We start from the raw sequence: 25880 nt of genomic DNA, 5'->3' as shown, positions 1-25880 counted from the left end.
TTGGACAAATTCATTTTACAGTCCCAATATCGTGAACTGGATCTATTCCAGTCAGGGCCAGTCCGTCTTTGTGCAGAACTAACCGCACCTCCTTGTACTTGCTTAATGATGAAACATTTTTTGTTTGCCTGAACAATTTTGTGTATTTTGGATTTTGGTTTTACATGTTTGTTTTTGTTCCATTGTTATTCACATATTCTTTTTTGTACCAATTTAGTTCAATTGTGTCATACAGTTGTGATTATATGTTTCGTACACCTGTCAGTGGTCCATCTGTTGCATCACAACCACTAAACATATCATGCCCACTATGAATAATAGGATTAAACCCTATGCATGTTTCAATGCTGAATGCATCATGAGTTGAAGTTAAGTAAAATCCAACGGGAACACTCTTTTGCTTGTGTATCATCTGTACAATACGCCATGCCAGGTGTGGGCATGGTGACTGTTAACAGCACACAATTCCCCATCCATGGCAATTTGATATCACTTTGGTGTCGGCTCTGTGAGCAGGGCTGCACTGTGACAGGGCCGATATATATTGGTGTATGTTCCGACTGCCTACATAGCTGCGGTGTGAGACGATTGTTAGGATGCTACCACGTTGATTCCACTGCAAGTGCAACACCTTCCCCCAGGGCAAAGGAACATCCTCCAGAAGGTATCCTGGGAAATGGTTCTTCAGAGGAAGCACTGACATAACAAAACCCCTCTGACACCAGGGTGCTAATCACTGGAGTCCCTTTGAAGTCTGCGGGCATGGGAAGGTCTTGGAGTTAGAGTAGATGGAGAGGAGTGATGGGATGAGGGGATGGTTCCACCATCTTGGTTTCTTTTAGGGTTCTCTTCCTTTTCCTGTCCATTTCCTGCAGTCACGGTACTCTGGGTGTGATGTTATAAGGCAAAGGGAACTTGTTACAACAACCTGCATTGTACCCCTAACAACAGCTTTTCTTTGAACTAATCCATTGTGATAGTATGCCTTTAAATGGAGAGGAACAGCACCCTATTCATGGAGTCATCTTTGGACCACGAAGAGGGAAGGATGATACACTTTTGGACCTCGGTTGGGAGTGAAGTCTATTCCAAATTCTTCTGCCATAGAAGGGAAGATAGAAGCCATCCATGGCAGAGGGGACTCTGTCCCCTATCCATCCCCAGGGAACAGTGGGAGTATCTGGTGTTGGATGAAGTCCTGGTGAAGGATGCCTTGTACGTACCAGCCAAGCTCCCCTTAATTGAAGAGTGAGCCACCTTGTCCTGGAGCCTCTGGATTGGGACTCCCGGCAACCCCAGAATCAAAGGAAGTGACCCCTTGATTTTGCTGTATATCTCAACCACATCGCCAACAGTTTGCGCACCTTTTATCCCATCAAACTGCTGCACAGGAATCACTGGAGTCCTCTCCAACCTCGATGCTCAACCAATATCCCTTTCTCTGCACTTGTGGCCGCTCGGTCTTCCAGCGCCGCCAACACAACTTCACCTTCCATCCTAGCATCTTTCATCTGCAAGTTGTCGCCAGTGGTGAACAGCAGTGCATCGTTGGACGCGCTGCTGCTCCCAAACTCGAAACTGGACCTGCCACGAAAGCACCCAAACTCTCCCAGTTCAATACCAAAAAGCCTGGCTCAACGCTGCGCCGACAAAAACGTGAATAAAGGTACTGTGAAGAGGCCTCCTTCCCCAGGTCTACTTTTCAGGCCATAGTAACTTTAAAGCCTTCCTTTTTTGCCTTGTTTTTAAAGACATATCGTTTTTCACATGGCATTGTGCCAGTCTTGTGCCTGAACACCCCAGCTCATCTACCCAGAGTGCCCTTTCACAAACGCCTGCATTCTCCCTTTTCTCTTGTAGGGATCAGATTTTCCTAGTATGTTCTGATTAGTTGTTTGCATTTTATTCTTTTAATTAAAAAAACTAACTTTGCGTAGAACCTTGATTGAAACTCTTTTATTTTGGATCATTGTACTTAAGTTGTTTGTGTTGCTATTGCTATCACCTCGCAGCCCTTCTGAAGAGCACGGCCTGCTCTACCACAAAAGGCGAAGAATGTGTACCTGTTGGAAGGTTTCTGTTTCAGCTTTATGATTGGGTTCACTGCTGTTTTCTAAGGAGTGTGGGGCTGTGAAGACAGTTCAGCCATGACTCATCCATGTACTCCTGTAGAGCAGTAGTCATTTTGTTAGAATCATCATTCCGATGAAATGCGTCCGGGTCACAATTGTAAGGCATTTCCATTGAAGGGGTTAGTAGTCCAATATTCCTGAGAACACCAAAGTGCTTTTGGCTCAGGCTTCGAACCAGGACTAAGCAGGCAATTTGCTCCTCTTCTGGAAATTCCCGCCCTCACTGCAATTTTGTCAGACCACCGGATGGTGGGTAACAGGAGAATATTAATCTAGGAGTACCGGAATCACTATAAAGGTAATGTTATCCTATTTGTCTTCTATGGATTTTCAAACCGTTGTTTGATTTTGCAGTTGAGTTTTTTGCTGTGAAATGCATGCCAGTTTCCTTTTTTCCTCTCCTTTCAGGGAAAACCAGGATCCCGCCCTAGCTCGCTTATTTTCCGCTTTTTGTGCCATTGTCTTCCCGTTAACTCCTGGAATTGTGCTTTCTCTAGAACAGTTTGTGCTCTTGTAGCGTCACATCTCAAGTTTAACTAGCCAGCCGCTGCTAACCTTGACTGTTTTCTACTGTTGTCGCTCTTGAATGTTTCTTTTCCCACATTTGCCTGATTGATCTCTTGTTTGTTTGTTTTTTTGTCTTTCTATCGGGCTGCTCCAGGAGCCATGGCTAACCATCTAATAACCAATGCCCTGCTTCGTCCTCATGGCACTAACAATCCCTATAACACATTGCTTGGGGAATCGGCCGTCTATAACAACCCTTCCGTCAGCATGTACAACACACAAGGTGTGCCAGAGTTCTTCTTTTTCCTACTCAAGTCCCATTTCTTCGCTAACCTAGGCGCATTTTTTTCTTTTAATTGGCAGAAAGATCACTCTTTTGCCACCCCCCTTTTTCCATCCCATTCTAGTTTTCAGTATTTTTCCAGCGATCTTCACATCATCATAATTAGATCACCTCAATATTATAACCCTCCCCGCACATCCATCTAGATGTCAAGTTTTCATGTTGATGGTGTGTGCCTGTGTGTCAGCTGCTTTTCTTGTTGTATGTACATACTTTCATTTGTTAACATGTTTGCAGGACAGCACGTATGGAAATATAGGCTTACCCTGATGCATTTTAAGGTAAGTGACCAAAACAGGGGTCTTCTGGAATTCCATTGCTCTTTGTGTTGCCTACCGTAGTAGAAACGATCAGCTTAGTTCATGGAATTTTTTGCACGGTGCAAAGTGACTTTTCACTGGTGCAAAGTGACTTTGCACTGCCAACAAACACCGTGATTCATGGAACAGGGCGTTTGTTGGCAGCGCAGAGTCACTTCAAACTGCAAAAATACACTTTGCAATGCTCCACCCTGATTCATGGAGCAGAGCAAAGTCTATTTTTGCAGTGTAAAGGGACTTTACACCAGTGAAAAGTCACTTTGCACTGTGCAAATACATGCGTGAATCGGGCCCTTTATGAGGTAGCCCACGGAAGACCTAGAATAAGAAGATTGACTGACAGGGGCGGATTGGTCATTCACCTTAACAGGGTGGCCTGCTTCATTGAAAGCCTCCGGACTGTCCTCTTGGCTACTTGTGGCGATCTCAGGGCTGGCGTAGGCACTCCTACCGATACAAGTGCAGTGCCAAGAGCGAAACCTGTGACGTCCTGGCAGTGGCGCACAGCTCTTGACAAGTCCTCCTGTACAGGGTGATGGTGCACACAAGTCCCAGGCCCGTAGTGCTCAGTATTATGAGGATCTGCACTCGGCTGCTCCACTATCTTGCGAGGGCTACACGTGGCATCCGAGGCAGCGCTGATGGCACTTGAATTGCACTTACACACAACCAACCTCTGCGAAAGTGACACGAGCCTGCAAACTGTGAATACGTGAATGTTGAAGTGCCCTTTAAGAAAACTGGGTAACTGTATATTGACATGGTTTCCCGCATACACGCTCACTTTACACGTGCTCTAAAGTGTCACCATGTTGTTTACTTTGAATATCCGAAAGCATTACAAGAAAGCAACTTATTCAATGGCTGATGAGCTTGGACCACCAGGTGGATGTCGATTTTGTGCATGAAGGCAATGCAGGTGGCTCCTTGTACAAAGAGCGGGCATAGGGGCGAAAAGTCAATCGTAAACGAAATCGGGCTGTTATTTTCTTTTCGAGGATCCATGTCACTGGAATACTACAAACAGTGCACTTTCATTTCATGGAAGACTGCATAAAAATGACACCTTTACTCCTTGCTCGGTGTCTCCCCTAAAACGCAGTCCTGGCCTTTAAGAAACGATCTTTACAATGATCTACGCAGGTGCAGAGAAACATTATTCTACCTCCATCACGTATAGATGTATAATGATGTGTTACTCATATAGCGCCTTTAATCCAAAGCGCTGTACACAGCACATATTTACATACAATATCACCCAACCGAAATTGGTACTCATTTATCGACCTCGGAAGGGGGAGCTATCACTTACGAGTATATATTACACGGAAGGGTTCTGAGTGACATCTGATAGGCAACGAGAATGGAGCTCACATTGTCTACCATGTCATTTGGAACAGGGAGGTGAATTCCGCCTGCTAGTTGAAAGCTGGCCACCCATATTAGTATGTTGTGTCTCGTCCACCCTATGTCCCTTTCCACCCGCTGCATGGTCCCAGTTGGCCTACATTGCGGGGGGCGTAGATGTGGGGGAGCGGCGATGCGCCTCTCCCTTCACCCACAGCAACCCAAAAATGAGAAACTAAATGCGACGCTGCTGTAATCTCCCTGTTGTGATGTCACTGCAGTTGATTATGAATTCCATAAGCCGCTGCCAGGACTTCCCAATGGGAGGGCGCAGCATCCAGAAAGGCGAATAGTTCCTCATGGCTGTGGAAGACACACCCAGCAACGTCATGGCATGAGTTAACCAGGACTGCAACTTTGGAAATGCATTAGTACGGAACATGAAAGCTGGTGTCTGATACCCGGGCTCCGGCAACATGGTCCCATATGATGATGCACTGATGGGGGTGCACCCCGCTTGATAAAGTCCTCTATTATGCCACCAGGTCTCTACTAAAGGGGCCTAGTCTTTTCCTGCCAAATGGAAGGTGTTACACTAGTATCACGTGTGTGTGATTGCAGCTTTCCAAGGCAGATAAGGGAAGTCTGTCCAATAAGGCCACGTCACAGTTCTTAAAGTGGCAGAGTGTATAACCACAATGTGTTGCAATTATTGCTACTTCAGCTTTTGAATGTGTGATTATTCGTACATAGCTGCTGAAATACCCCAAAATACAGCAGACCAAGGTCATAGGATCCAGAATTACTACTCAACACAATGGAGGTCTCTACACAGCAATTGCCCAATGAATTCCAGAAACCTTCCTGAAAAGCCGGCGGAGAAGTTGATCTATTTTTGCCATCATTGCGTTTCTGTGCAAGAGGCATGTTTGCACACGCACACATATGCATTCCCTTGTTTCCGTTTAGTGCTAGTTCATCGTTGATCATATGTGTGTGTTTTAGCTGATAAACCTTTGATAGTGGAAATCAGTTCTTAAACATGGGCTCAATGTACAGGTTTGGAATGTCTTAAAACATATGCGCTAATTGTTTTGCCGATGGTTATTGATCACTGCATGTATTATGACAGGTGCCCGCCATCGGTGGCTGTTCAGGTATTTTGCAATAAAGCGATGGGAGTTGTAGTCCAAAACATCTTGGGAGTCCTAGGTTGAGGCCTCTGGAATTAGAAGAACTGGTAATACCCTAAGATGGCCTCGAAGGATTACCTTTACCAATGAGGACCTATAGCAGTGGATCCTGCAAGCATAAGAGATAGACCCTTAATGACATAGGACGACACACAGCACAACGTCATGCCATTCAGGAAATGCATCTGCCAAAGTTACTAGGGAATGAGGAAAGGGCAAGGAAGGAAGACTCATGACCAAGCCACTTCCAGATGACTATCCCTTAAGGGTAAAGACTAGCCACAATGGTACAGGTGCGGTGTATACGCAGCTGGGGAATTTATATACAGTGATCTCATTATTTAGGACTTGTGATGCAAACACAGCCCAAGCTGACGGCATCACTACATATGGAAATAATTAAGGCATTTGTCGGCGAACACATTTAATAGAATATTGTATTTATTGGGTGCACTTGTAGAGCATAACGTATTCAAGAAAATTGGTCTGTTGCTGGTAAAGCCATTTGCGTGGAGAAGGGATTTGCCAAACAGGTGGTGGGTTGGAGGTTCAAGGACATAAACGGAAAAGCCAGTTCTTAACCTCACAAAAAGTCAGGATTTTATGAAGACCCATATGGTCTCAAGGACAACGTTGAAGAGGTGAGAGGCAAGGTCAGCAAAGGAATAGCTACTATATGGAGCCGTACAGTAGAGGGCGCGGTGCAGCGGTTTTCTGATAGAATGGCAAAGGGGACAGTCGCGTGAGTAATGCTTGAATTCCTTAATGAGGAAGAATGTTTCATCTCGGGAGGATAGCTCAGGGGCAACATGCTCGCCTTGGAAGCAAGACCGCACGGAGCAACACAGGTTCGATCCCCGGGTCCGCGCTTACAAACCTCTGGGTATTAAGCGAGTTATAAATAACCCATCATATCATATCATATCCTATTGGTGAATGGCCTGCTAGGTGATTAAAAGGGACTGGATGTTGGACATGGGGAGTCAGAGGAGGAAACCTTCAACACAAGTGAATGTGGACATATGCCCCGAACCTCCATATTTGGTGGGTTGAGAATTCTTTATAGTCTGGAACCAGTACATGAGGTGTGTCAAGAGGCAGGTCTGGAGACTGTTATTTGGGTCTATTAGGTGTGAGGGGGCAGTCCACTTTGATATTTTCTTGGAGTTTGCACGGGGTAGAATATTTTCCAGCATACCTAGGTATAAAAAAACGAGAGCTGACCACATGTGTGACTGGATGGAGCAAGGGGGCACCATTTAGGTTTTTCAACCTATCTAAATGCAATTTACACTTACAACACACCAATTGTGCCCTAACAATCGCATCAAAAGTTGCATTAATTAATTCACTGCATAACATATGCACTGATATATGTGCATTCCGTAAAGAAATGCTCATGTCCTAGTCCCAACACCATGCATTTTGCCATCCAGGTGTGCACTTTATGCCATTACACATTCCCGCTAACACCTCACATTCCATCGCACACCGCTTTCCACATTTTCATTTCAACCTTTAATTTAGTATGGACTTTCATTGCCTTTTGTAATGTTTGTACTGTTAGGTGAATTACTTTGTTTCAACACGTTTTCCAGGTATACTTGAGTTGATATTTTCTGGTAGTTACTTCGCTTCTTTTGTGTCTGTGTGAGTGCACACTGCAGAACACCCCTGCCCACTCCCCAGACTGGTTATCTCCTGTACTGCCTGTCACAGATGGCACAATATCACCCCAAGTCGCAGAGATGATTCAAGGGTTTTTATGTTCCTCTTCGTGGGGCCCAGAGCCATCCCCATCTTTCTTGTCATGACCCTCCTCTCTAACACAGGTGTCTGCACCCCTCAGTTAGTGCAACCAAATGTTGATCCCCCCCACTGTCTAAAAAGTTGGCTTGTGCTAGATATGATAATCTAAATTTTGGCTATTTAAACTCCCTCGGGGAATTCCTAACTGTCCCTACTCTACTGAATTGTTAGAGATTTGATGACATATGGAATGATGCATTACACATACTCTGCTTGTTTCAGGCTTCTTCTAACACGCTCACTCTCTCCGCTCCCTTTTCTACTCTTTCCTCTTATCCACTCTGCCTCCTTCCTACCACCCCTCATCTATCCCTTCAATGTTTTCACTCCTCCAAACATTTGCCTCCACCCTTTGATGTTAGTCCTCCTCCTTCTTCTATGAGTACTTCCAGTCTCTGCTCCACTCCCTCTTCCATACTACTGCTGAACCCTCCAAAGGAATCCTACACCCTCCAGACTACTGGTGGTCTGCCCCACAAACCCCTGCTCCTCCCTTCAAATCACTACTCTTGCTATCACTACTGCTTTCACTCAGTAGCATTCACTTCACAATCACTACTTACACTATCTTGTCTATCTAATCAGCACACACCTACGCACACCCACACTTCATAAACACTTTCATCTTTTGCAAATACCTCACCTGTTGAACGAATTGCCACTCCACTGCTCCTTCGTTCCTCCAGATAGTCTCTTGGTCATCCTCAACCTCCATCTCTGACCTCACACGAAGCACCCACACTTCCTGTTCCCTACTTATATTACTGAATGCATGCCTGGATTGGACCTCTCCCCCTGGGCTACCTGTCTCAAAATAACTCTTCATTATGCCCACATTACCTTGACATTGTCACTTCCCTATACATTTCCTACCAAAACGTGAATTACTTCTAAATCCCTCAATGTCAAACTCCATGAAATCAGCTGGACCATGTTCCCACTAACTATATTCTACTGCAGTGATTCATCGGCAGTGACTGCAAGGCTTGGCCTTTCCTTCCACACACAGATGCTGTGTCAGTTCTGGTTCCTTTCTGGCAGCATACCCTAGGATATATCCCACCACCCGCAGTATTTTAGCCATCAATAGAAGCAAGTATAACGGGCTACAAATGGTGATGTTTTTCTTATCAAAATTGCTACTTTGCATGAGTTTACCTTAGTGGAAATATTATGTATTGCATTTGTGAAATACTTGCTCCGTAAGAGTAGATGTCCTGGGATAAAAGCAGCCTCCTTCACACAATTCATGTTTTGTTCCGAAGGGATTCATTTATTTTTCAATATCTTGCCATGGTCATGGATATGTGTGCCTTATAGTTCCACTAAGGGTATACATTGACTAACAGCGCAACATAGATTCCGTGGGTACATGTAGTTTACAGACGTGGTGGTATGTTTTGCAACCATATTTCCCGTCTTCAGCATACCACTCGGCTTCTAAACATCATGGAGAAAAATCAATGTAGGTCATGATATTTGTTGCCGGATGCGTTTTGCATACCAGTGCCATTTTGGGTGATCTACATTTAAAGTATGTGAAGGATCCTTATGAAAGCAATGGGGTGTTGATTGACTCGGCCTGATTTGATGATCAAGTAGGCAAATGGCAGGCACTTTACTTAGCCCCATATTTCTTCAAGTGGCACACTTCCTTTCCTCTTTGGTAGAGGGAGGTCTTCTTTAATTTACTTTTGTTTATTGATAAATGACCGTTTCACCTGTAGCATTGCTCAACATACCCAATTTTACATTGAATAATGCTACAGGATGAATTTGAAGCAGATGTGGTATGTAATATGTTTATTATATTATTGTTTTCCCTCGCTCTGCTTTTACGCCATAGCGGGGGCCCCAGTCACCCATCTGATTTAGTTCCTATATTCATTAATGGTAGAAGTCTAGTTAATAGGTGCTCAAAGCGGTCAATGTGGGCCGTGGCACATTTGTTTGCTTTTCATTCTGACCCACTATCAGACAATCCACTTAAAACACTAGGATAGTGGACAGAATGCATATGGCCTCTGTTGTCCTGAAATCACAAAGACTTTACCCTGACTAATTCTTCACTTACGCACGGAGAGAGTGACTTGATACACAATAAACATAATATGAGTAACACTCACCTACTCCTGACTTTCAGATAGTAGGTCTGACTTACTGCTGTCATAAGGCAAGTAGGACAAGACTATACGTCTTGCTCACAGTATCTTCATTCTGAATCGAAATGCCCTCTTCGGGTTTCGCTTCACTGCAAGCCTGAGTAACTCATAATAACTACTTGGCAAATCGGCCCTGGTGGGGGATAATTTAAGACTGGTCCATGAACAAGGATTCCAGTTCATGAAAACAAGCCTTCTCGGTTCCTAATGCATCTTAAATTCAAAAAGATGAGACTGCATCTGTTCAATTCAATCCTCAAAGATCTATTCCCATGCATTAAATATTCTCGGATTCTCTAAACGTAAAGGATTGCAATGCTCACATATGCATCTTATCTTTGTATGCAAATTATGTATGTGCCATAAGATATCATTGTTTGAGTTCCTTGCATTCTATTTAAGGCTAAGCATATGCATAGTTGGCTCTTCCTACCCTTGGAGTCTCATTCTTCACTTGCTCCGCTTTGGGCTCACTTAAACAGAACAACATCACAAAAGGGTGGTGGCTTCAAGCCATGTTGAAGTTTCTTAACTTTTCAATGTTCCTGCATTCACAAACTCGGCAATTCGATCAGAAACCTCAATAATTAGCGTGGAACAGGTGAAGAAAGTAGGCCGCGTTTGTGTCATTGGCCAAAGAGTTAGACGCTCTTCATCACATGGCTTGATTTGTTTTTTTTTCTTTTTAGTTTAATTTAGTTCCTCAGTGTCATCCAGAGTTCCTTTTAGATACTGATGGGAGCATGGGAGATGATGGAGGAACATTCTAATGTGGAGCCCCCTTAAAGATAGCTTGCAAACGATCAAACACTTGTACATTGGGAAACTTCTGGTCTAATTTGCAAAGACATGAACATGTATATTTTTGCTATCTTTGCATATTTGTCCTGTTTACAAAATATGGAAATATACAGCCTCTTGGACAGGGTGAATACTCCCTGTTCTCTTTGATAATATAAATACTGTGTGTGTATTCTCTCTCTCTCTCCCTCCCTCTCTCTCTCTCTCTCTCTCTCTCTCTCTCCCTCTCTCTCCCTCTCCCCCTCCCTCTCCCTCTCTCTCTCCCTCTCTCTCTCCCCTCCTCTTTCTCTCTCTCTCTCTCTCCCTCTCCCCCTCCCTCTCCCTCTCTCTCTCCCTCTCTCTCTCCCCTCCTCTCTCTCTCTCTCTCCTCTCTCTCTCTCTCTCTCTCTCTCTCTCCCTCTCCCTCCCTCTCTCTCTCTCTCTCTCTCTCTCTCTCCCTCTCTCTCCCTCTCTCTCTCCCCCTCCCTCTCCCTCTTTATCTCCCTCTCTCTCTCCCCTCCTCTCTCTCTCTCTCTCTCTCTCTCTCCCTCTCTCTCTCTCTCTCTCTCTTCTCTCTCCCTCTCCCTCTCCATCTCCTTCTCTCATATATATATACTGCATTTCCGTGCCTGGGACCATCCTTATTGTAATCTCACCTGGCATTGTATAGAGAACATTTCCCTGCCAAAAAGGTTTGTAAGAAACAGCGATTTTCAAATGTTTTAACTGGTCCCTATTTCTGCTTCAAGTAATGAGCATCATTCTTGCTCAATGTCACACACTCACATCCTGACTTATTGTGAGGATAAAATGTGGAACTATGCTTCCTTTATGCCAATGCACAGTGTACATTCAGCTTGATGATATCGCAAGATACATTTTGCTTTCTGGAGTTGGTTTTCTCACTAACCTGTTTCTTTCTTGGTCTGATTGTCTCTTGGCAGCAATGTCAGTTTAGAGAAGTAAAGTGCATTATTAATAGATGCAGAAGATGCCTCGTTAGTAGAAATAGGAAGAACAGTCGAGAGTGGGTGGATTCAAACTGAGGGATCGAAAGATGGTTGGATCACGATTCAGAGAGAGAGAGAGCGGGCGAGAGAGAGAGAAGAGAGAGAGAGAGAGAGATTGATTTCATGCATTGTGCCATTCAAACCACTTCTTGGTACACTATAGAAACATCTGGTCATTTTTAAACAGTGATGTTGTGTTGAACATTGCCAGTGTTTTCTTATGCCATTATGGATCAAGTGAAGGGTTTTTAATCCGAAACATGTTGCGTGGCAATAACATGTGGCATATAAATAAACAATGATGGCCCGATTAATGGAATTCTTGGCACGGTTCAAAGTGAATTTGCACTGCCGAAAAGTGGCCTTTTTTATAATGCAGACACATAACCCTGATTCATGGAACTGTGCAAAGTGTATTTTTGCAGTGCAGAATGAATAAGCTTTGACTTTGAGAAAGAAAGCAGGGGATCATCAAAATTAAGTTACTTGTGTGATTAGCAAACATCCAAATTTTGCCACAAATTCAAACAGTAAAATGTAATCCTCCTAAAGCCAAATAATGCACTCGTTCAAGAGCAAGAAAAGACAAGTGCTGTTCCTGAGTCTGACGGATGCACCAGGTGGAAGTCAGTAGACCATTAGAGCAATCCGATTGCGGAGCAACAATTGAGTCGCCTATAAGCATCTTACATTTAAGAGACATCAGAAGTTCCCCCATAGTTGACACGTGTTGGAGCTTTGATAACTGTGCAGACTTAAGGCATTTTTTGAAAGAATTTATGGTAATTTTAAAGTAATGTTAAATACTACCACCACTCCATATAGTATTTCCCGTTGAGTTTGCTTTCTTTCAAGTTTGTGCGGCAAAATGCACTAAGCAAATCTGCAGAATTTAATTGTTTTCCTTCAATAAAAGAACATTCTGTTTAAAAAAATCCAATTGCAGGGGCCGAATGGGGCCTCTCCCCCCGTCCCCGGCCCCCAATTTCTACTGCCGTCCATGACTTACCAAATGAGATAATGCTCTGGAATCCCCTCCCCAAATAAGGCGCTCTCTCCTCATCACATTAGAAGTTGTTGGTTGTTTTGGACCAGCACCTTTCATGTTACAATAATGTGTCTTCAAGAGAATGTAATAATACTGTTGGTGTTTTGTTTTAGAATTCAAGCATTTAATTGGTAGAGCACATTTCACTTCCAATAGGAGTACCTATAGGAGAATTGCCACAGTGAAGACTGCAGTCAGCAGCTTCTGCCGTCTCCAAAAAGTGACATCGGCTAGCAACATGAAACATGGAGGCTGTATTTGCCCAATAGCAACTGGAGGTGTAGCAATGGGGGCACCACCCACTCTCTTTCCAGCCTGTCCCCAACAAATGAAATGGCATGGCGAGGAAAATTTTAATACTCTCTGCGATCTGTATGCAGTGCTCTCTATGGGTGTAGCAGAGAGCCGTCTGTGTGGACCTGTCGCTGGGAGGCCAGCAACGCTTTGAAAATCATACAATTTATAAGAAATAGACAGGGATGAAGTGGGCCCATAATAGGTGTTGTCTTCTCTAGTCCTTCTTGAGCAATGGGGGGGGGTCAACCAGAGAGTCCAGTGGTGGGTCTCCCCTCCAAATATTATGAAACAGTCCAGGGATTTGGGCCTTCCTCTTTGTGGCTAGGTTAGTGAGTGTAGCCATTTGTGCGACGCCATCCCCTGGCACATAGCATGCACTGATAAACCAAAATACAGGCACAAAGCTTAAGTGTCAAAATGAGCATATCTTTGATTATGCCTTTCAAAGCCATAAACCTAATCTTTCACTGGACGTAGACAACTCACTGTGCCCATGATGTGCTTTTAAAAAAAGAATATGGATCAATTTTTACTTGTTTCACATTTGTTAAACATCCCTAATCAATCCATTAGAATAATTTATGTTTGTATTGTTGAGGAATAATATTGAAATCAGTCACACATTCAATGCATACATATATTATACATTTTAATATTCTCCACAAGACAATGTTCTAATGCTCTATTGACTAAAATAATCAGCTACTAGAACAAAAGTGAATGGGTTGGAAAGCAATCTTACTATGTATCCTCTTTCCTTCTATTTTCATTCCCAAAGCAGCAAAGTGTATAGAATCACACTCAGAGAATTTCAAAAAGTTTTATATTTGAAAAGGCTTTTGAATTTCTATTTTTTCGTAATGAACATCGCATCACAGACAAAACACATAATCAAACACAATTTGCTTGGTCGGAGCAAAACAGAAACCTGTATTCACAGGGTAATATAGTTAGACAAACATTAATGCAATTACTGCTGTCGCTACTGCAAGTATACAACAGGCGTCAAACACAAAGTGAACAAATAAACTAAAACAAATCAATCGTACAACTTTCTAAAGAACACAAACAATTGACATTGATAGTGTTTGTGTTTTTGGTACAAAAGCGTCTACACCAGGTGTTTCAGCCCTATAACTGGGCAAGGTGAGCCATTTCTTCCTAGGGCCTTCATCAGGACGAAGGGAAAACTGTGTGGTCAAGATGTTCAGGGAAAGCTATGGGGACAGACGTCTCAACACAGGTGAAAATGGCGTCGATAACCTATTAATGGTGGTTATCTGTCCCAGAGTCAGCGCGCTGTGGCATCCACCTCTTCACATATAGTACCAGTTCAGAGGGGGGATTTCTCACACACGCAACTGCTTGGCCTCAGAAACAAAACCATCTAATGGAGTCCCGGGTGCGGATTCTGTGTCCGTGCTCCACAGTGGGGAGCAATGGGCAGCCGGGGGGGGGGGGGCGATCAAGGTTAACGCGCTATTGGCGCCGGGAGAGCTCTCAGAGATGTCCTCTCTGCAGTGTCTGTACAGGTCTGGAGGACACACGCTAGCGGTAGGGGATGCGATGTTCATTATGAATAAATACAAATTCAAAAATCTTTTCAAATATAAAACTTTTTGAAATTCTCCGAGTGTGATTCTATATACTTTGCTGTTTTGGGAATGAAAATAGAAGGGAGGAGGATACATGGTAAGATTGTTTTCCAACCCATTCACTTTTGTTCTAGTAACTTTAGCCTTCCTGGGCAGCATAGGATTGCTTCCACCAGGATATTATTTAACTAAAATAATCAGCTCAAATTGTAGTACGCCACACATTGTTATCTCTGTTAATAATTGTCCTTATTGTGAAGGTAACATTTAGTTACCAATGTTGGACGAAAAATATTCATTTTCGATACCATTTCTTGAGCTTCTTTGAATTTTTTAATCTAATGTGTAATCTTAAATCGATAAACTGTGAGTGAGCGGGATTTACCTGTTGTGGCCTGAACATTATTATTAACGGATAAAACTATCTATGATTCATTGTATTATGAAAAATGCTTTTATTCATAACTGATCAGGAAAGAATAATGAGACACAATCCAGAAAGATGTTTTACTTTTTTATTATTCAAATATGTATGAGGTTGCCTTTAGAATACGCTAGTTGGAACTTTTGAGTCCTCATAACAAATTACAAATAGTTTTAGCATTTGACCTGGAGTTTCCAGACTTCATTCAATTTTGTATTGACTAACTAATGGTCCCCATTGCAAGGAAAGAAAGATCCCACAGAGTAAACTCCTTTCTGCATGCATAATTTGTAGAAAGTACACTTTTATTATTTTATTTTTTTGGGGAAGTAGCAAAACAAGCAATGTGTGTCTAACATAGGGAAACATATTTTGGCCTCCGTGCCTCATATCTTTTTAAACTTGCCTCTATCCGTCACCAAATTTAGCAAACTGACGAGAGACAATTTGTATGAATATTTTTCTGGCAAGATGGAATAAAGTAACAAAAAAGATAATTGGCTTTAATTTTATAGTCTCGCCTGTACAACGTACTAACTCGTCTGACACACATGTAACTTTTACACATTTCTCCTAGGCAGAATAAGATTCACCTGAAGTTTTGTTATCTTCAAAATTGTGTTTAGAGACACAAGAGTAATCTTTTGTTGAATCAAAATCGCAGTTTACAAAAAATGCCACATGTGTTTTTGCCTGTGTCTTGGGGATTTTTGACTGGCTTTTCTTTTGTTCATGTCATGTAGTTTCAAATCATGTCTTTTGTGCCGGGGAATTGGTTTTTGTTAAATCTTTTTTCCTACATATCATCACTTTGTTTTATATTCACGTTCCTCTATTGTCCGCTGTAAGCTTACTTGTTGTTTTTTCTTTCCTTTTCTTCATGCTGTCGTTTAGAGCCCTACAGAGAGACAAGTATGGGAGTAAAGCTAAACATTGCATATCAAATGTAATTTATTTTTTTTAGTTCACCTAATGCATCACCATTCAAGGCTATACTATTAAAAACAGTTAATCTCACAATATATCAAACTAAATTATTCCAATTAAAAAATATACAGAATATAGATCTATATTGGGCGCAGAGATAAATTCGATCTATAGAAATTAGAGAATTGAGTGTCTTGCTTTATTCTTTTTGTGTCACAAAACAGCAAGCGTCTTATTTGGTGTCTGTGAGTTCAATTGTTTTTAAATGATTCAAAATGTCATTATTTGCGAAGTAATTCATTATCTTTTTATCTGTTTCAAGTCATCATTTTTTTGTCATTGCTTGTTACTGTCGTAAGCAGTTCACTCACTTTATTTCCACGCAGAAACGTATCTGCAGGAGCATGCGGTGCCCAGAGAAATACCACAGAGAGGATCACCCTGCATAAATCACCCTACCATCTTAAGGAACAACCATCGTTACATGTTAATATTGGAATATTTCAAGCTTCTTGCTGCCTTTGCTTTTAGGAATGTGTGTTGTTTACAAGTGACCTGGCAATGCAAACCAGAAACAAATTCAATCCATGTCTGTGATGGGGGTTGTCGTATACACCGCTGTCTGCTGTGGTTGCAAAACTTGAGCCGCTCTAGAAATCCGTATTGTTATCAATCCCGTATAAAGCATGGAATCAAATTCAGTCAGCCCTCCCCCGCACTGCCTTCGTATTCCACCATTGTCAAAGTGTGTGAAACATGCCCCTTAATTTCACCAGCGGGAAACTCTTTTTAAATTGATGATCATTTTGAATTGAAAAGAAAAGAACAAAACCATCATACAGTTGTGCAAACTACGTCACAGACATAGGGTGAACCTTTCATAGTCTATGGTAGCAGTGTTACCAAGCAGCTGACGCCAGCAACAAAATACCCTGGTGTGCCAGACCTTGAAGTCGAGATAATTGCTGTCCTGTGGAGTCTAACGGCCAACAGGAAGGCAGCCATGTTGGATGTCGTGCTTGGACACCTGTTGTTACTAGGCATATACAACTGTACACAGTGGAGCTGTGATAACGTTCCACAAACGACAGCCTCATAAAATCAAATTTTAGGGTCTTAAGTCGATTCAAGATTTTTATGTAGCTTCAAAAAAATGTTGGATTGTGGATTTTTGTCTCATGCAGCTTTGCCAGCTGTGGCAAGATATGACACAGCAATATTTCTTATAATCTACAAAGTAGATTTTGATATTTATCAATATATAATATAAATGTTCTCGTGTGTGTGTGTGTGTGTGTTTTGTCTCACTTTGAGATCGATGTGTTCAAGACCAGTGTTCTCAGAGAGGACGTCTCTAGGGGAGAAAACCTTACCAGAACCAGACTGAACAGATGACATGGCCCATGAATTCAGATCAGCCAAGCAAAAGATGGCGGTGGCTACAGACCGCCTCCACAATGCCTATACTTCTTGTTGGTGACCCTACTAATTGATGTACAAACAAGTGTACGTCTGCACAATAATACAGTCCCAAAAATGTACTTTCAAATACTTATTTTTTGCAAACTAATTTAGTGAATGTTTTCCAAAGATAGTGCAAGACTTTCTAGTAATATAACATGAATCAATCAGGAAATTATCCATACATTGGCTAACAGCTTACTCCTGGGTTAGCTGTTTACTCATGCATGTGCATTTTATCATTGTTGAACATTTTCAGCAGAATGATTCCAAGAACCAATTAAAACAGTGCAAAGTAGCAAAAGAGGCCGGAAGGAAGAGTTAGTGAGGAGTGGAGGAGTTCCTGATCAGAATTAGTCCCGCCAAATCCTTCCACCCGTGAGACCCGAATAGCCCATTTCTCACATCACTACTTCTAAATCTGCTGATGGCAAATGGTCTGTCTCTTCGTCATACACCTTCTGGTTTTGCTTTCTATGCCCGGATTGCTAACTATTTGTGCATACGTAAATGGTATTTGCATAAGTGAAAATATATTTTCACTGCTTTTGCCCTACTGCTAATGCAAATGTGCAATTGGATGTGTGCTTACACAAATGCATGTTCACCTGGGCCTGCTTCTCTTCAGATGCTTATGCCAATGAAAGCAGTGAAGCCTGTCTATACTGGCCTCGATGTCAGGACAGCCATATCAGGATGTACCTGAGTAGAGGTATGAGTATTGGCCACTTTCTAGTGTAGGCCAAGTATAAACCTGATACTTGTGGTAGCAGTAAGGAAAGTGCATAATGGAGGGGTGCAAATCAAGTTTCCATATTTCAGGCAGGAAATGAAAATGCAAATCTTTTAAAAGGCTACACAAAAAAAAAAGCTAGGCCTTCTTTATTCTGGGCCTTATATCATAATATAACATGGAAATTCTATTACATATCTATTAGTAAACCTTACAGGTTTCCATACTATATGCTTTTAGGCAAAAGCTTTGCACACATTATTGGGACGAGTCACATCCTAGTCTTCCAACGGACTGGATGGACCTTGAGGCCTTCAGTTTTGCTATCTTTGAAACACACAAAAACAATCTAAATTCCACTCTTCTTATTGACAACACAATAAATAGAAATTAAGCCAATTTTTTAATCTTTGAGGCCGGTACCACCTTTGTACATGCCCCTACCAGGCGCACTTCCATCCTTGGCATGCTGCAGTGTTTTCTTTATTTTCAGTCCACTAGTTGGGACTGAAATCTGGGCCACTGTCTTTATTTTACCATGAAAGAAATAAGTTGGCTTTGGTCAATGGTATCTTAATCAATCTACAAATATCTCCAGAGAGGTTTCCACATTCAAGAGGTCTGTGCTCATAAAGACATTCCCCGAGGAAAATACATCTTCAAAAAAAAATCTTCTTGTGATGGTGATCAGGAAAGACATTGTCGCATCACAATATTTTAGAATGCGTCATCTTCTGAGAATGCAAAGACCGTACAGATTTGCAGCTCTTCAGGTGCAGGTTTAAGAAGCACCTGGCACAATGGCTAATCCAACATACTGTGTTTATCACATGCTTCAGGTGCCGTAATGCTATCCTGCCATGTCAGCTCATCTAGTTAAATGGATCATTTCAATTCAGTCAATTTCAATGAGCACCCATTTCAATGTACAGACCGCTTGCTAAAATTGCACCCGTTGAGTTAAATGTAAACTCGCTGAAAAAAGGAAACGGTAAAATAAGCATCTTTACATTAAAACTAATGCTTGGGTATATGAAGACTAGACAGTCTGGTAGGATAGGGCATAGACTACTGGAAAAGAAGAAATACTATAATAAACTCTACAGAAGACTGCAGTACAGGGAGGCTGAGACCAATGGAGGCAGCACAGGCAGAATGGGCGTTTCCACCATCCAGCAATACCGATGGGTTGAGATTACTAAATAAAAAACAAAAAGAAACAAAAAACCCGGGGATGGCTTGAGTTGAAATGTTCCAAAAAAAATATTGAAGTTACTTGCATATAAATGTCTGCAGCTTGTTGGGTTTACTGTGAGTTGACCTCGTTTGAACTTCCATAGATTCGGTCTGAGCTGTCACTGTTCCATCAATATTTTCTTCCTGGTAATATTATCATACTGTACAAATAATAAAAGCCCAGGAAAAAGTGTATGAGAGTTACTCACCTTTAGTACAGTAGTTGTTCAACTCTTCCTCCAACTGCTCTCTCATGCCTTACCAGCACCGCCCCTTGTTATGCTATGTCCATTGTCATAGGTCCAATCGATGGTTCTTTTTTTGGTGCATTGGAAGACCATCTTTAATGTCCCATACTGTTTAAACATCAGTTGCACCATTCCCTTTCCTGACACTAGGGGGCATAAATCCCCAAGAGTTAAAAATAGAAGATGTATTAATTGGGTACGAATTTTCAGAGCTATTGCAAGAAAAAATCTTAAATCTTGACCCTCTCATTGATTTCTTTCTTCTCTGTGATAACCAATGGGATCTTTCTGTAGCGTTATGAAGAACGATACTATTGTGGGCAATTAAGCAACATATTCAAATGTGGATTTCAAATTGCATGTATGTAGTCGGCATTGAGAATCTGAATAATTTGTCCAAGCAGCGGGCGCCGACTGCTGATCGCCAACCTTGCAGTCCATGTCCTTCGCGCGTCTATGCAGAAACGGCCACCTTACTCCTGTTTGTATTCAAGGCCAGGCACACCAGGCTAGTTTGCATCTGGAGCTTACGTACAGCGGGTAGGAGCTGTTTGTGATACACTTGAGAGATTGGGTCGGTTAATGTTGTGGTTGATGCCTGCACTTGGAAACCTAATTGAACGACCCACTGTGCATTGTGTCTCGGGGTAGTTAAAAGAACTGGTTTGCAGCCCCCTTCCCTGGTAACCTATTGGTAGAACGTGACCGCTGACGCTTTTGAGGAAATGTCATTACCTCCACGACACGGGGTTCATTGTTACTCTCTTTTCTTTCCTTTCTGCAATATACAAATGTTAGGAACTAACAAGAAGTTTACAGGTTACATTACCGTTAAGCCATACATAGTCAATACATTGTGTACAGGTGGTGGCTCGAGTCAAGTTCCTTAGAAAAGGCAACCCCATCTACTGCTTATTTCATCCACTATGACCATAGGAAGCATGTCTCTATAAGAAAAAAACAACCATGCTAATCCTTCTTCACATAAGTGCCTACATTGGCTTAAGCATGGCTGAGTTACGCTTCAGGCTACTGTCTTTTCCTCTTGGAACAGAGCCCTGAAGGATAACTGTAAGGGGGGAGGGGCTAGTGTGTAGAATTCTACACTGAGGTCTGCCATGGTTAGTTGAGCTAAAGAACCTGACTCGGGTGTTTAGTGGACTAGAGGTGAACTTTGGTGGTGGCAGCAGATCTTTGGCAAACAGTCCTTGCTGTCCGAAAGCTCTTCCGACTAAATGTCCATGCATTACCCTCGAGGCTGTGTGCACCCACAGTTCAATACTGTTTAAAGGCATGTGTCAGGGACACTTTGTACAAGTAATGTGCCCCTTCCACCTTGCAATAGAACCAAAGCTTGATTTGCAAGCCTCCTTTCGAGCCGATCTTCTATGTTGCCCAAGGTGCACCGAATTATTCTTCAGACATGTGAAAATATTCACCATTAAAGGAAGCTGGAATCTGCAGGGCAGATCACAATTAATGAAAGTGCCTTCCAAGTGCAACAGTTAAGTTAAGTCAGCATTGTGGCATTTGAAAGAACACACATGCATGTCCTGCTGTGTAGCCCGTTGTTTCCCATCGGTATGAGCTTTCCACAAAGAACTGTTTGCTAAGTAATTGATATAAGCATTATATCCAGTTTGTGGGCATAGATGTGATTCATATTAAGTGTCTATGAAGTGGGCATGATAGAGCTGATTGCCTTAAATTACAGCATCTTTTGTGTACAGACTTTACAACTAGCAAAACCAATATAAAAAAAAAATCCACCATGATTGACAAACATTTTGTTTTTGTTTCCTTTGTTTCCTGTGCCATGGCTATTTAGTTGACTGTTGATGTTGTTAGTTGTCTCATCCATTTCTTCTTTGAGTAATGCTATGTTCTCTTGATGTTTTTCAGAGGGGCTTCTGAACAATGCCAGGGATACAAGTGTCATGGATACTCTACCACTGAATGGTAACCACGGCAACAGTTACAGCATTGCCAGCGGAGAATACCTGAGTGACTGCGTGCAGATCATTGACCGTGGGTATAACCACACTGAGACGGCCCTAGAGAAAAAGATTCTGAAGGAGCTCACGTCCAACTACATCCCGTCCTACTTGAACAACCACGAGCGCTCCAGTGAGCAGAATAGGAACCTGATGAACAAACTAGTGAACAACATTGGCAGTGGCAGTGAGGACGACGCCATTGTCCTCGATGATGCCGCCTCCTTCAATCATGATGAGAGCCTGGGGCTGGAACTCATCCACGAGGAGTCCGACGCCCCCTTGCTTCCACCACGTGTCTACTCCACTGAGAACCATCAACCTCACCACTACACCAGGAGGCGAATCCCACAGGAGAACAGTGAGAGCTTTTTCCCCCTGCTAACCAACGAGCACACCGAAGACCTGCAGTCACCGAACAGGGATTCTCTTTACACCAGCATGCCCACACTGGCTGGCATGCCTGGTGCGGAAAGCATTAATACCAGCACCCAAACAGAAGCCCCTTCTGCCAAAAGTGGGGAGGCTGCTGATGACGTCTACTACAAAAGTATGCCAAATCTAGGCACCCGGAACCACGTCCATCAGCTGCACACCTACTACCAACTAGGCCGAGGCAGCAGCGATGGCTTTATTGTGACACCAAACAAAGATGGAACTCCCCCAGAAGAAAATTCCAAAGGACCTGCGCATTTGGTCACTAGCCTTTAGAAGAGGAGGCAGAAAAGGAAGAAATTCTAATTATTCAACAGACCTTAACACCTGGTTTACTTTTCTGAATTAATATAAGCAGTGGTAATCTCGTGTATACTCATGCTGTTCTAAGAACTGTCTGACTTTTTTTATTGGGGTTTCTAGGCCAGCCCAGTGGAGAAGATTACCTGTGAATTATCCGCCCTCCTTTTAACCCCTACATCCCCAGACAGACTTCATTATGTTAATGAAAAGGATATGAAATGGCACTCTTCGTGGCCTTCTTTAATTATGCTGTGTTTGTTGAAACATCCTCGATGCTCTGTTACCACTTCGCAAGGACCTGGTTTTGAGACCAACGTGCTTTAAAAACAAAATGGTAACTAGGACATGCAAGGATGAGGGTGCTGCACAAAGCAAAAAAAAAAATAACTGTTGGGTGCATTGCGTCATGGCTTTTGGGTGATTGCACCTTGGACTGACCACAGCATGGACGGCTGTGGAGAATAAGCAAAGAGGAAACCTACAAAAAACGACAGTCAAATAGACCTAGTAAAACCGGAAGTCAGTTCTAGACTTACATGCTAAATGCATATTTTATGTTTTGCTGTATTAACGGATTATAAATCAATCAAACACACTAATGGCAGAGACAGCTGAACAATTTCTAAGTCATGTACAGATAACTAGCATTGCACATATTAGTATGCTTTCTGTTCCTCCAGAACTTGCGTCCCTGTTTATGTAGTGGAAAAAATGAACTTATTTTCTGTTGTGCTGGTCTTGCAAGTTTTGTCTACCGGTAGGATCCAGTTTTTTCATAAGGCCTTTTTTTTGCCATTTTTCCTTGAAGTTTCACTGGGCAAAAAAAGAAAACTAAAAATATCACTTTATAATGAATCATTTTCTAGTAACGTGGACACAGGTTGTTTTGAAAAGAAACAAAAAAAAAATGAATTTGGGCTTCGTTTTTTTTCACACTGTATATCTTTCTCAAAGATGGCATATTGCCAACTGTGCTCTTCCAGAAGGGTGCCAGAAAGGAAAAATAGACTCTTGTTTACGGTGCACAAATGACATACTAAGAACTGTATTTGGCAGGCCATTTCCCCGTTACCAAGCAGTAGGTTCGGTTCTAGAAGCCAACAGGCCTCGATAGAAACTAGTGGGGCTTCTGCATGTGACTGCAGAAGGAAACGGTGTTCATGGCTGATCCCGGCCCAAGCACTAGGCACTTGTACTGCAGTGGTTTCAAATTTGACTTACATATAGCAAGAATTAAAAACAAATATTTTGGAAGTGAAAAATAAAAATCCTCTGTTCGTTATTTTTCCTAACTGGATACTCATTTATTTTGCCAGATTTTTTTTTAAAGCAATGTTGACTTTTCAGGAGGTAATTTAGCAGCACAGATTATATTTCTTTTTTTTTAAATTTAATTTATGAATCCTTTTTTGTATGGTCTCAAACTTGAATGACCTCATTACTAATATTTGTTGTATAAGTGAAACTTGTTTGCCAACCAATAAACAAATGAATACGATTTAGTACATATGTACTCTATGTATGTATGTATGTTTGTTTGGATGTTGCGGTTAATCCACTCCTCTTTCGCTCACGTTAGCTATTTTCGTTGCCCAGCTCTCCTGCATGGGTAAGTATGGTGGTGCATTCTGAAGTCTAAGGGGGCTGCTTCAAAAATTGCATAACTCAAATACTACATTTTCTGACATTGAAATATTAGAAATATTTTTTTTCTAATGTAACCCATTTCTGTTATGACTAAATAACAAAAGACCACCATTTTGGATTGGGAAGAACCATGGGGATAGCATCAGTGTTTTTTTTCTAACATTAAATTATGTTTATTTTGGTTTATAACTAAAAGCATAGAAACTATTTTTTAAAACATATTCATGATACACAATATGCACTAGGGCCTTAAGAGAATTACACCATTGTAAATAAGAAAAAAAAAATAACAAATTACAAGGACTCATTTCTCAGATTAATAAAATAGCAAACATTTTTTACAATCATGCAGTACCATAAGATGCACGGTTCAGTAAAAAAAAGATAAATAAATAAAAAAAAAAACTACAAATCAATAAGAGTCCATACTACAGAATACTTGCATCGTTGCAAGTGCATTTAGCACTAGGGCAAAGCCTTTTTTCCATGCTTATGCTTTCTTACACCAAGGCAAATTCAGCGCTAGTGTTAGGACTATGGCAAACATCGAGTTGATGCAAAAACTTAATGTAAGAATGTGTTTTTCCTACAAGGGTAATTTATGCCCTACTGTTAATTCCACTTGTACTGAAAGAAAATGCCTGTAGTATTTCCCAAGGTGTCTACTTCTCGGTTTCAACACAATTCTCGCTATTACCACCCAGAAGCGAGAGTCATGGGTCTCCCAGCCAGTCAGGAAGCGTGGAATGCAGGTTGTACCTCATGGTATTGCCCGGATTCCAAGCCTCCTCAGAAGTAGGAGGCTGCCATCTTCCCATCTGGGTAACAAGTCGGACAACCTGTGCCCCTTTTCCCAGCCCCCATCAATTTCCAACTCTGCCGCCCACAGCACTCCGACCCCTGCCCCACATACCTGCAGCTGCCTCGTCCCTTGCCGGTGCCAGAAACACTCACTGTGTCATTGCTTCTCCATGGCGCCAACGGCCACCATGGAAAGGGAGATGGGTCTACATCTAGTTCCCTTCTCCCTTCGTCCATTGTGGCCTTTTTTGTTTTGTAGTTTTTTAAAGTGGAAAAGTAAGTAAACCAGGCTATTTCTCTACTTAAAAAAACACTGTTAGCACCCTGGACAGGATACCAGAGTGTTAATAGCAAATACCTCACTGTGGGAGGGCATTACCAGTCTGTTAATGGCCCATGATAAGGCCCTCGCCACACTCAGGCCTGTACCTCTTGCCCGAGCTATTACCTAACTGGTAATACCTTCCCGCGTCAGGGTACATTGCTTGAATAATGACCTTTCAGAGACTTTCACAATAGCTAGTTCTCAGAAACTTTTGATATGTAATATAACTCCATAACTTGAGCAGTCACTTTCCATTGTCCGAACGGTACATTTTCAGAACGATTTGGTCATAGGCTGTTCTCTCTCCTTGTAGAAATGCTTACAAATCAAGAACACGTGTGGCAGACTCTCCACCTCTTTCTTCCATAAACTATGTAGAGCCTCTGCCCTTTCTACATGAACCAACGCTCTAACCACTTCTGATGTGTGCAGTTGACTAAACCGGAGGGTTATGTAAAATCTCCCTTTTTCTTGATTAAGGAGCCGGCATAAAACAGGGCAAAACTTTCTCATTTCAACTTATTTCATGTGCTACCTTTTCAGTCTCCAGTTCCAGCTGATCACTTTGCATCTACTCCACAGATAGCCCAGCTTCCACTTCCCTCCTAAATACCTGCATTTCGACTCCCTGCTAGAGGAACTCTTCTGTATTCGGTGATGTCTGCCAATTCCTGTGTGACCCCCACCATCCTTTCATAGTGAACCAAGACTATTATGTTTAGCCATCGACACTCCAAGCATCAAATCAACTAAACCCACATTAGAGTTCAGTATTTTGTGGCAAACGCCCCAAGAGGCCTGTG

General features: G+C 42.2%; 1 protein-coding gene across 11 annotated transcripts in view; it reads left to right on the top strand.

Moving 5' to 3' along the window:
• ADGRL3 (adhesion G protein-coupled receptor L3) overlaps nt 1–23802 on the top strand; it is a 1472013-nt gene extending 1448211 nt beyond the window's left edge. For 4 of the 11 annotated variants that reach the window (XM_069626103.1, XM_069626104.1, XM_069626102.1 and 1 more), the window contains 3 exons: nt 2794–2922; nt 15862–15879; nt 21475–23802. In XM_069626103.1, the coding sequence (XP_069482204.1) occupies nt 2794–2922; nt 15862–15879; nt 21475–22277 (950 nt within the window). In that variant the 3' untranslated portion in view covers nt 22278–23802. Of the gene's footprint in view, nt 1–2793; nt 2923–15861; nt 15914–16280; nt 16381–21474 lie in introns of all 11 variants that reach the window. The other 7 variants (XM_069626110.1, XM_069626106.1, XM_069626107.1 and 4 more) reach the window with 6 other exon arrangements.
• The last annotated feature ends 2078 nt before the right edge of the window (nt 23803–25880 follow it).

This window comes from Ambystoma mexicanum, chromosome 6p (assembly GCF_040938575.1).
Source record: "Ambystoma mexicanum isolate Mex_15411 chromosome 6p, UKY_AmexF1_1, whole genome shotgun sequence".
Classification (NCBI taxonomy): Eukaryota; Metazoa; Chordata; class Amphibia; order Caudata; family Ambystomatidae; genus Ambystoma; species Ambystoma mexicanum.
The sequence above is the reverse complement of the archived record's forward strand: the minus strand, read 5'-3'. Positions and strand labels throughout refer to the sequence as shown.